At 42.0% G+C, this 12,906-nt stretch overlaps 1 protein-coding gene across 1 annotated transcript in view; it reads left to right on the top strand.

Moving 5' to 3' along the window:
- Window positions 1-12,906, top strand: part of Syt9 (synaptotagmin 9) — a 177,841-nt gene that overhangs the window by 123,007 nt on the left and 41,928 nt on the right. Inside the window, exon 6 of the mRNA XM_087211398.1 lies at window positions 593-722. Within this exon, the coding sequence (XP_087067524.1) occupies window positions 593-722 (130 nt within the window). The remainder of the gene's footprint in view (window positions 1-592; window positions 723-12,906) is intronic.

Raw genomic sequence — 12,906 nt, 5'->3', positions numbered from 1 at the left:
AAAAGTCCTTAGGCTAAAAGAGCCAAGATATTTGCATAGTTTGGAAATCAGTGTGGGTCAAAGAGTAAAAGCTGGGCTTAGATGTAAAGAGGGAAGCATATAAGATGATGATGATATTCTCTAACAGAATGGTGAGCAAGGAGACCTAGGAGCCTCCTCCATTCTACCCTGTTTGTGAGCTCAACGCCCATGACTGCAGACTCAGAGCTGCTCCATCACTTATCTTTGGTTACTGCTTGTGGAAATTTTGATGGCCATTATTACAAGAAAAACCTTTCAGATGGCTCCCTATTTATTTACATAGATTTGGAGACCAACCCAGTTCTAGAACCAGAGGAAGTACCCTTGGCATATATCAGGGAGTTCTTTGGACATAGGGTTATTGGGAACAATCTAACCTGTGTCAGTGTTAGGAAAGCCAGGTGTAACATCAAATCCCAAGTCCTACTGGCTATAAATCTTGGCCTATAGTTTTAAATTAGGGAATGAAAAAAACACCACTTCCTCATTTGCTCCATCAGTTTAATTGAATAGCTGTTGTCCTTTACAAACCAAAATTTTAAGAAAAAACTATTGTGGGGCATTTTCACAGTGTAGGTCACAATGAGATCATCGGTGTGTGTCAAGTAGGCAACGAGGCTGAGAGGCTGGGCAGAGACCACTGGAGTGAAATGCTGTCATATCCTCGGAAGCCCATCGCACACTGGCACTCCTTGGTAGAGGTAAGACCCTACCCCCATGTGTTCCACCTTGTCAAAGAGTAAATGCTTTAGTGTTGAAATGCAAGAGCACTGAAAGTATCAGAGCAACAGGATCTACCCCATGGAAATGTTTCCCTGGCTACATTTCCTGGGACCTGCCTTTAATCTGAGGTTCAGTCTGTACTCCCACCAATCTAGTAAGTTTTGAACATTGATCAGGGATCATCTATCACTTTGATTGTCTTTTTAAAAGATCAAGATTATCCAGTTCCACATGAGGCTTTAGATTGGCATTTGGAGGGCATCAGCAGAACATGGGTGAGTGTGGCATTTCAGGCTATCACATACTGTCTTGAGCCTGTTCTTGAGACTGAGAGAGGAGGTCTTGAATCGAGGAATGTCCCTGCACTAATCTGTGATTCTGTGTAAGTTGGTTAGTATCAGTTCAACTACATAGAATGAAATACAGTAAACTACAAAATAGCAGTATGTAAAATGGAAATTTCTTTTTTAGATGCAAAAGGTCCAGAAGGAAGCAGTGTAACATGTTATTATAGTGACTCCGGGATCGACAGAGACCTAGATGTTTTCAGTCTTTCTGCTTTGCTGTCCCATTAGTCCTATTGTGATTTCTTTTCTTGAAGTCACTTTATTGTGCAGTATGGTGGCTAAGCTCCAACCATGACATATTTTCCGGGCCATGAAAAGATGGAAAGGGGCATGAGTCAAAGAAACACATATTCCTTTTCAAAGGACACTTGAGAGCCCATCTGACACTTATATTTAATTTAGTCACAGAGCTTTAGGCATGTCTAGCTGCAGGGGAGGGTGCAAAATGTATTACTTTTGTTCAGTAGGAAAAGAAGGTAGGATACCTGAAGGCAACTGGCCTTCATTCTGCCCCTCTCATCCTCATTCATTCTCTCAGTTCCCATCACTTCTGATTCATTCTTCTCTCATTTATTTTTGTTCATTGACTCATTTTTTGCTCAGTCAGTCCCTCAAAAGTAATTTACACTTACTAACATTCCTGTGAATCAGATGTCATTTAGATATAGAAAATACAGCTGAAGAAGCCCACTCTTCCTTTGTAGTCTTTACAGCCGATAAGGGAGACAGAAGATGGTGCATAAGCTAATCGTTAAAGTGCAGACCATACACATTATCCATGGAAAGTGCTACAGGGGCACAGAGGAGACTTCTGTGAGCATTCTTCCTTTCTGCCCTGAGCAAATGAAAAGAATGGAACGCCTGGGAGTGGGAATGCCGGGAAGCAGAGAGCAGTTATTTATGAGGGCACTTTGAGTTCCAGGCAGAGAACGTTCCTCAGTTCTCCTGGTGCCAGCAGCCATTCCCTGCACAGCCATCCTGAGAGGGCAGGACCAGAGCCTTTGCTGTGTCTGCCATTGATAGCCAGGTGTCTGGTTAGTGTAAACGTGGGGCCACCATGAGAGAGGCAGAAAGACTCCCAACCCAGGCCTGAGGACAAAGGGACACTTACTTTGTTGAAATGGGCCAAGAGGCAAACTCCAAGCATCAGGGCCTCTGAGTGTATTCAGGAAGTGCCTAGGGCCCCCTAATTGCAGGTCCCTAAAGACACCTCTGTCCCCAGGCCATGAAAGCTTAAGTCTTTCTCCTGGACTCAAAATTAATCCCTAAGAGAGACTCACAGGACCCATGAGGCACTTGAGAAGTAGCTGGGGAACTGGCACTGACTGAGCTGCCCTTCACTTCCTCAGCTCCTTGTAGAATTCTCAAAGGAGGTCATCTGTGGGCTCATTAAATTGTCCAGGCTTGCCACTGGCAATGGCAGTTAGAGTCATAATAGACTTCTGCACCTTAGAACTCATCGCTGACTTTAATTCTTACTTGTAATCAGGAGTATTGAAGCTGTGTGACAGGAATGGGAAAGGGTAAGGATGAGGGATGTGGAGGGGCTAAGAGATGAGCCCTGATTTGTGCACAGGCAGTTCTTCCTCAGCACTCAGAGCAGGGGAGTAACCCTTAGTGGGGTGTGGCATACCCAGCCCTCCTTAGCAGCAGTGGGTGTTACTCAGAGGAGGAGTAGGAAGCAGGCCTTGGAGGCTTCCTTCACTGCTGAGAGGAAAGTGCTGTGTGACTTGGGTCACCTGGCAGATCTTGCTTACCACTTTTTGCAAATCTGTGTTCACCAGTTGTGTAAGTGAGAAGTAAATGTTTTTAGGGTTAAACCACGGAAACTGGGGAGGTATTTATACAGCAGCTAGAATCACTTTGTCTAACACAATGGTCACTTCTCAGTTGTTACAGCAGAGCTAAGGAAATGAACTGCCTGTGCCCTGATAGGGCAAACCGGGTGTGGGGAGGTGTTGCTTTCTGTCTCTCTGAAGTAATGCCCTGGACTCCAGATCCATCCCAAGAGGGGAAGCGATGCTTCTCCTTTTAGAAATAAACATGTAACTGGCAGAATTGGGACAATGGTGCCAGAAGAGATGAAAAGCGGCCCTGGGAAGTTGGCAGTGCTTTGCTGGCCACTGTTTGGGCAGGGGAGGCTACAGGCAGAGCACTGGGACACACACACACACACACACATTGGGGTTGGATGGACCTAGATTCCCATTGCTCTGCTGCTGTGTGCTGGTTGTTTGTCCTTCCACTTTAGTCTTCTTATCTGTAAAGTAGCCATATCAGCATTGGTCTCTCAAGGGCGGTTGTGAGGATTAAACAATTTACATAAAGTGCAGCACTGTGGCTGGCACATAACAATTCTTTCTCAGGTATAATCATCATGCATGTCCCTCATTCTGACAGGCTGCTGTGTGTCCTCTGGGAACTGTACCAGACAAGGAAATAGCATCCTTAATGTTTACATTTGTCAGGGATAATAAGAGAAAGGCTGAGAGCCCCCCTCCATGAACCATCATTCAGACTGGGGGGCAGTCACTCAGGGTTTGCACATAGATGCACTTTAGTTCTGTCACTTTACCTCTTTTCCTTTGCTGTAAAGATAAGTTGCTGTTATACTCTTAAATTTCTGCTTTGGATCAAAAACAATACTAAATCCCAGTTTCTTGACACACATGTGTGTGTGTGCACATGAGCATGTGTGTATGACACAGAAGCAGAGGTAATGAAAGGAGGAGTTGGGATATAATGTGAAGGCCTGGCAGAAGCTCTTCACTGCTGGGTACTGAGGGACCGGGTTAGGAATGAACCCTGAAACCTGCAGAGATCTGGCAACCTACTCAGGCTGCATCCAATACACCCTGACTTTGCCAAGGCAGGTGGCAGATGGAGTCTTCAAAGCCAGTGAGTTCAAAAATCCGTTACTCTCTCAGGGATTCTGGATGGCTTCCCTGCATACTCAAAGGTCACCTAGTACCGCTCCCTTTGCTATCCACGATGTCAAAGGCTTGGGAAGCCGTGTAAACTCCCCAGAGCAGGTCCCCTGGGATGTGGGGATAGGAGCAACTCTCTGTGGGGCCATTGGAGGTGCCAGAGCACCTGAGGCTCCCTTGCCATGTCACCTACCTCTGTATACCGAGATAAGAGATTGTTAGTCTGGCCATGTTGGTGCACCTTTCCCACCATTGTGAATGTGGATCTGACCTACATCGTGAACTTCAAGGAGAATAATAGGAAAACAGTTCCAGGTTTGCGTCACTTCCTGTGTAGTGGTGTGCAACTTCTGTATTAATGAGTTGTAAGCTTGATTTGATGGGAAAACCAGACACAAACACCATTTGGTTATATCAAATTTTACTTTTCTAGGAGAATGAAGAAAGAGAATACAATCAGAATATGTATTTTAAAGATCAGCAATGTTATCCTGATTGACAGAGGTGAAAAGTTGTAACATCCAAAATCTTATTCAAAGGGTATCCTAGTGTAGATCAGTCTTCCTCTTTCCAAACCCATCTGTGTTCATATATGTGCATTAGGCTTAAAAGGTTCTGCACCAGTCAGGCTGTGTGCTGGGACCATCTGACTGAGCCTGCTGCTTCTCTTTACTCAGGGCTATACAATTTCCAGCATAGTGCTGAGCAATTAGGGTACCATATGCCCTTACATGAACAGAATCTTATCACCTTCAGCCTCATTAAGGATATAAATTTAGGTCTATAACCTCAAGCAAATATCAGTTACCCAAACTTGTCTTGAAGTTACACTATCAGCCCCTTTAAACTACCTCTAGATACGATCTATCAAATCCTTAGCAGAGCCTGCCTAGAGTCTCCCAGGTCCACAGGTTTTCAGGCAAAAGCACCTGCTTCCCCAGGTTGGGTCATGGAAATGTGACCTTGTGCCCAATCCAATAGAAGTTTGGGGAGTAGACTTCTTGAAAAATCTGGCAGAACAGGGAGATTGACTACAGTAAGTAGACTGTTTTCTACAAGGTCTTGAAGTGAGACAGTGAGGGATGTACGCTCCCTGGTGTTATTCAGAACAGATTTGGGAAATAAGAGCAGTTCTCCAGGAAGGGTGTGGATAGAAAGGAAACACGGAGCTGCAAAAACCTCAGTGCCACTGCAGGCATTTGCAGTCATGTGGTCATTTCTCCTTTGTTCCTCTAGCTCATGCCCACCCAGAGGCCTTATTTGCCTTCAGTTTCCTCCTTAGTTCATCTGCACTTGGGATTTCAAGCCTGAGGTAAAAAGCGAATCTCATCTCCCTCCCTATCTCTCCTGCCAAAGGTACTCTACTTCCTCTTCCTGTCTGGTAGAAACTTTCTTTCTGCCATAGCAAGATTCTTCTCTGCCTATGACTTAGGCTCTGGACTCCAGAGTATTCCTCAACATGTAATGGGCATGTTTGCAGCTTGAAAGAGTCTCTTTTCACTGAACAAGTCCTGGCTTGAGGACTCCTGTTTTGGGGAGACTAGCTGACACTAGTAGATCTCTGACCTTGTGGGATCTGCCTTCAGCTTGCAGAAATATATGGCATTGATTCAATGCATGGGATGATATGACTTACAGACAATGAAAATACCATCCCTGTTACATAAATACTTAGTACTGCACAAATAAATGAAAGAAAAAATAAATGAGATATATAATGAGACAAATTGAGTTCCTTTAGTTCTGAAGTTCCAGAATCTCCCATTGGGTGGAGTCTGAAGTAGAGGTCAGTTCCAGGTAGAAAAGTTACTGAGGATGACTGTACAGTGAGTGCACTGTTAAGCTGGAAACAGCCCTGATTAAGGCTCAAGCTTTGATTACCTCTTCTCCCACTTAGGAGAGGTACACAAGCAGAGATCATTTCCTCCCTTGGTTCCCGTGAACTTCCATCTTATGACAGTGGCTTTGCATTTTGAGTACCACTGAGAAATATTCAGAACAACTGAGGCCTGCCAGTAAAGCATGCTGGCTCCCCTTTGAACTAATGTGGGCAGCCAAGACCTAGAGTACTTCACTGTCTCCTTTCATGAGAAATGAAGCACAGAGGTCCCAATGCTGAATGGCAGACTGCTTGCACCCTGAGTGAGAACTGGTCAGGGAAATGACAAGGACATTACCCCACCTGCTGGCTTTTCTTATCAGGGAAACACTTCAGCAGCATTTTATACGAGGTAATGACTTGGATCTGTGAAGATAAGAGAAAAATAAAGGGAAGTAGGGTTTTTTTTTTTTTGACAATATGGGGACTTACTTTTGAGATTTTAAAAATAATTTTAATGATGAAATTCAGCATATCAGTGGTCAAGACACACTTATGGAGCCGTTAAAGCAAAGTTGATCACAGAGAGCATAAAAATGCTCCCTGCTTGAGATCTGCAAACACTAACAAACTTGTTAAAGCAGTCACAGTTAGTGTTAATGGGGCATTAATGTGTTCCCAGCTGGTGGAAGGTATGGTCAGCAAACCAAGCTAAGCCATTCAGACTTTCTCAAGTAAGTTTTATTTCTTGTATTGAGTTAATCTGTAGAAAAAAAAGTATTTTCTCATGTTCAGATGGGATATAAAACCAGTGACTTTCGAGAAGGTCTGTAGAGATAGTAATCATATAAAACATTGGGGTGCTTAAGGTAAGTACTAGAGGTATAATAGATAACAATGATGTGACAGAAAGTCAACTGCATCTTGACTCTGTTCTCATTCACGAATGACCTTGCGGCAGCAGTTTCTGCCCTGGAGGGTCACACTTGACTGGTTATTAAATAAGGATGTAACAGTGGGAATTGAGCTCAGGCTCTCTCCATCTCCAGGAACAGCATTCAGAGGTGATTGGTAACAGGATAGGATGGGCAGGTTCTTTCCCCACAGATAAAGTGAATCAGAGTAGTTTATGCCACTCACTGAAAGAGCCACACCTGCTCCTGATAGAGGATGGGGAGGGGGCTATCCCTTACCTGGGAAAAGGGCCTGGGCCAACAGTGGAGTATCCAGCAGAGGACATCCAGGAAGCCCACTGCTCCTGCAAATCAGTCTTTCAGGAAGTGCTCCTGTCAGATACTGCCTGCCATACATCACCACTACAACCTGCTGATAGGACAAAGCTGAATGTGCTACTTTCCCCAGTAAAGGCTAGGGAAAGGTAGGGTCTGATTTATTGATATTTGGAAGTCTGGTCTTTCAGTCCAGTGAGGGAGAAGGGGATGGGGAAGTTTGGTTAGGATTAGGTAAGGTTGATGATTTAATAGCTTAGATGGACACAGCAGCAAGGTGAGGATTTATGCCTGGGATTCAAAGAGACTGGGGTATTGACCTCCCCAGATGCTTTCTAAGAAATAGCTTCTGTTTTTTTTTTTTTTTTTTTTTTTTTTTGGAAGTCCCAGAAATGAAAAATAGTTGTATTCACAACTTTCTGTCTCTCAGCAACAGTCTCTTGGAATAAGCAAAGTTATGTTAATAAAAACAGAATAGCAAAGTCAAATGAATGTAGAGTCTACCTTGTGGGCAGTAAAGTATATTGGGGTAGTCAGTTTTCATTCTCACAAAGAACAAAAAATAGAGAGGAACTCACAAAGGATCCTGTCCACTTCTGTGGGTACTCACACACTGACAGCATGAACACATATTAGTTACCTCTTGAGCATTGGGTCTCCTTTCTGGAGGCTCTGAATCTGACTGGAGACTCTAGGAAGCCTAGTTCCAAGCCTGCTCAGCAGTGAATGTTAGTCATGTGACTACCTTCCCCATCAGCATCTCCCATGATATACTTCAATTCATTGGTTTAGAAGGAAAATGAAAATCTATACTTTTTAGCAGTATTTTATACTGTGATATAGTACATATTTTCTCTCATTAAATATAATTTAGGAAATGAAATATGACATTGGTAATCAAAATGCTTAAAGAAAGGGGATTTTCTAAAAAGCAAGAGGAGGCCTTCTATCCTGCTGCTCCTGGCCCAGAGGAAAGGGCTTCCGGCCATCATCCGTCCCACCGATATTGGCCCAGAGGAAAGGGCTTTTGGGCCACCCTCTGTCCCACCACTCCTGGCCCAAAGGAAGGGGCTTCCAGGCCACCATCCCTACCACTGGTCCTGGCCCCTGTCCCACCTCTCCCAGCTCAGAGGAGGCGAGCCCCAAAGGTGCCAACAGCACCCACCCCGCCTGCCAGTCAATATGAGAAAACACATAAATAAGTCTCAAAACCAGACTTCCAGATCACCTACAGCAACCCCAAGGGGAAATGAGATGGAACCCTCTGATACTCAACAACCTGGACCCACTGAACTGGCAACAAAAGGGGATCTGGAAAAAATGAAATCAGAAATAATTTCTCAGATAACAGGAGAAATTGTGCTCCTAGTGCAAGACATGATTAATAAATCTAGAGAGGAGCTGAGGAACATGATGGAATCCCAACATAGGAAACAAATGGAATCCATAAAACACATGCAAATAGATTTCCAGGACATGAAAAACTCCATTGAAAGTCTACACAGCAGAACGAACCAATGTGAGGACAGAATTTCAGATATAGAAGATAAGATTGCAATTAGTGACAAGGTAAAGAAAAATTGCTTCAAAATTATAAGGGAAGATGAGAAATCAATCCAGCAGCTGCTAGATGATGGAAAGAAAAATAACATAAGACTGATTGGAGTCAATGAAAAAACAGCAGAGAGTGCAGATGACATAAAAAAAAACTCTTCACAGAATTAATGGCAGAAAACTTCCCAAGCAGGGAAAAGAACTTGACATACAGATAAGTGAGGCATATAGGACTCCAAATAGCCTTGATCAAAAAAATCTACACATAAGCATATAATTCTTAAGATTCCAGAAACTCAACAGAAGAACAAAGTTCTCCAAGCAGTCAGAGAAAACAAACAAATCACATACAAAGGAAAGCCCATCAAAATCACAGCAGGCTTCTCAACACAAAACATCAAGGCAAGAAGAGCTTGAAGTAACATATTCCAAGCCCTAAAAGAAGACAGCCTCCAACCCAGATTGATGTACCCTGCAAAGCTATCTTTCAAAATGGATGGAGAAATAAGATACTTTCATGACAAAGGGCACCCTAGGAACTTCGTGAATACAAAACCAGCACTCCAAAGAATTTTATACAATATCCTAGGAAGAGACATTGAGGATCACAACTCCAGGAAGCAAAGCAGAATGAACCCATCTGGAATGACAAGAAATTAAATGTAAAGGGGGAGAACCCAACAAAAAGAAAAAGCCATGACAATGACAAGTCAATACGTTTCAGTTATAACCATCAACATGAATGGTCTCAATTCACCAATCAAAAGAAATAGACTGGCAGAATGGGTCAAGAAGCAAAATCCAACAATATGCTGCATACAAGAAACACACTTAATTCAAAAGGAAACTCATAGACTGAAAGTTAAAGGGTGGAAAACAATACTTCATATGACGGGAACCCCAAAAAAAGCAGGAGTAGCTATCCTCTTTGCAGATCAAGTAGATTTCAAACTGACACTGATTAAGAGAAACGAAGAAGGACACTACATCCTTGTAAAGGGAAGAATCCAAGAGGAAGAGATGACAATCATAAATATCTATGCACCAAATACTAGTGTGCCCAACTATATAAAACAAATACTAACGGACATGAAAAGTCATATATGCACTAATACAATTGTAGTGGGGGACCTCAACACCCCACTGTCACAAATAGATAGATCAACTAGACTAAAAATAAGTATTGAAATACTAGAACTCAATGGAACTCTTGAACAAATGAACTTAACAGATGTTTACAGAGTCTTCCCACAAAATCAGAATACACATTCTTCTCAGCTGCACATGGGTCATTCTCCAAAACAGACCACATACTCACACATAGAACATGTTTAAGTGCAAAGGAATTGAAGTTATGCCCTGTATATTATTAGACCATAGTGCAATGAAATTGGAGATCCATAGCACGAGAAACTGGAAAAATTTCATAAACACGTGGAAATTGAACAACACACTTCTGAATAACCAATGGGTCACAGAGGAAATTAAAGAAGAAATCAGACAGTTCCTTCAATTAAATGACAATGACAATACAACATATCGGAATCTATGAGACACAATGAAAGCAGTCTTACAAGGGAAATTCATAGCAATGGATACGAATATTAGGAAAACAGAATGAGCCCAATTAAACAACTTGATGCTGAACCTCAAGATTCTAGAAAAAGAAGAACAGGACAACCCCAAAGCTCATACAAGGGAGGAAATTATAAAGATCAGAGGAGAAATCAATGCAATGGAGACTAAGAGAATGATACAAAAAATTAGTGAAGCCAAGAGTTGGTTCTTCGAAAGAATCAACAAACTGGACAAACCCTTAGCCAACCTTATCAGAAAAAGGAAAGAAAAGGCCTAAATCCATGCAATTAGGAACGAAAAGGGTGAAATTACAACAGATCCAGCAGAAATCCAGAGGATCATCAATATCTACTTCCAGAACCTAGACACCAATAAGATGGAAAACACAGAAGAAACGAACAGATTCCCAGAATTACCAAAGTTGAATGAAGAAGACCTAAAAATTCTAAACAACCCAATATCAACCAATGAAATTGAAAACATAATTAAAAACGTATCAACTAAGAAAAGCCCGGGCCCTTATGGCTTCACTGCTGAATTCTACAAGACATTTAGAGAGGAACTACTGCCACTACTGTTTAAACTCTTCAGTGAAATTGAAAGAGAAGCAATACTCCCAAATTCATTCCTGGAAGCAAGCATCACCTTGATCCCCAAAGCAGAGAAAGACCCAACTGAAAAAGAGAACTATAGGCTAATCTCACTAATGAACATAGATGCAAAAGTCCTTAATAAGATACTGGCGAGTAGAATGCAGAAGACCTTCAAGAAGATCGTACACCCTGATCAAGTGGGATTCATCCCAGGGATGCAGGGATGGTTCAACATATCCAAATCAGTGTAATACACTATATCAATAGAGCCATGGACAAAAACCATATGATTATCTCTATTGACACAGAGAAAGCATTTGACAAAATCCAACATGCATTTATGATAAAAAACCTACAAAAAATTGGAGTAGATGGTCTCTACCTCAAACTGATAAAAGCCATCTATGAAAAACCAACAGCCAGTATCATACTAAATGGTCAAAAACTGAAATCCTTCAGACTAAAATCAAGAACAAGACAAGGATGTCCACTATCACCACTCTTGTTCAATATAGTTCTGGAAACATTAGCCACAGCAATTAGACAAGAAAAAGAAATAAAAGGAATAAAGATAGGTAATGAAGAAGTCAAATTGTCATTATTTGCAGATGCCATGATACTCTATATAGAAGACCCCAAGAACTCTACCAAAGGTCTTCTGGAGTTAATAACCAAATTCAATCAAGTAGCTGGTTACAAGGTCAACACACAAAAGTCAATAGCATTCCTCTACACCAATGACAGACTCACGGAGAGAGAAATAGGGCAAATAATTCCTTTCACAATAGCATCCAAAAAACTGAAATACCTAGGAATCAACCTAATGAAAGAAATCAAATACCTCTTCTCTGAAAACTATGGCACTCTGAAGAGAGAGATTGAAGATGATATCAGAAAATGGACAGATATCCCCTGCTCCTGGGTAGAAAGGATCAGTATAGTGAAAATGGCCATACTTCCAAAACTGCTATATAGATTTAATGCAATTCCGATTGAGATCCCAGCAGCATACTTCATGGACCTTGAGAAAACAATCAAAAAATTCATTTGGAACAAGAAGAGACCCAGAATAGCAAAAGCAATTCTAGGGAACAGAGACATGGAAGGGGGTATCACAATCCCCAACCTGCAACTCTACTACAAAGCTACTGTGATAAAAACAGCATGATACTGGCAAAGAAACAGACCTGAGCACCAGTGGAACAGATTAGAAGATGCAGAAACAACGCCAGACACACTCAGCCATCTCATCTTTGATAAAGGAGCCAAACACCCTCATTGAAGGAAAGATAGCTTCTTTAATAAATGGTGCTGGAAAAATTGGGCTTCAACTTGCCAAAGATTAAAACTAGACCTATATCTCTCACCATGCGCTGAACTAAAGTGAAAATGGATTACAGATCTAAATATTAAAATAGAAACTCTGAACCAGTTGGAACAGAGGTTAGGTAGAAGTCTTGAAGACATTGGTGTAGGAAAAGATTTTATGAACAAAACCTCAGTTGCCCATGAACGAGCACAAACAATCAACAAGTGGGATCTCTTCTTATTAAAAGGCTTCTGCACAGCAAGAGAAACCACCAGCAGTGTGAAGAGACAACCCACAATGTGGGAAAAAATCTTCACCTGCTCTTCCTCAGACAAAGGTCTACTATCTCGAATCTATAAAGAACTTCAAAAGATCAGACCTCCCAAATTTAAAAACCCAATCCAAAAATGGGCATCTGAGATGAACAGACATTTCTCAGACAAAGAAGTAAAAGTAGCAAATAAATACATGAAAAAATGTTCAACATCACTGGTCATTTGAGAGATGCAAATGAAAACAATGCTGAGATTCCACTTCACTCCAGAAAGAATGGCTGCTATCATGAAATCCACCAATAAGAAATGCTGGCGGGGCTGTGGGGAAAGAGAAACCCTGCTCCACTGCTGGTGGAAGTGTAGATTGATGCAACCACTATGGAAATCAGTATGGAGATACCTCAAAGAACTAGGACTGGAAGTCCCATTTGACCCCGCTCTTCCACTGCTGGAGATCTTCCCCAAAGAATTAAAAGAATCATACCACAGTGATATATGTGTGCCCATGTTCATAGCAGCACAGTTTGTGAT

Source organism: Heterocephalus glaber, unplaced genomic scaffold, assembly GCF_053883595.1.
Source record: "Heterocephalus glaber isolate CG9 unplaced genomic scaffold, H.glaber_assembly_v1.0 deba00001428, whole genome shotgun sequence".
In the NCBI taxonomy this organism is placed as follows: domain Eukaryota; kingdom Metazoa; phylum Chordata; class Mammalia; order Rodentia; family Bathyergidae; genus Heterocephalus; species Heterocephalus glaber.
This window is presented reverse-complemented; position numbering and strand designations above follow the sequence as displayed.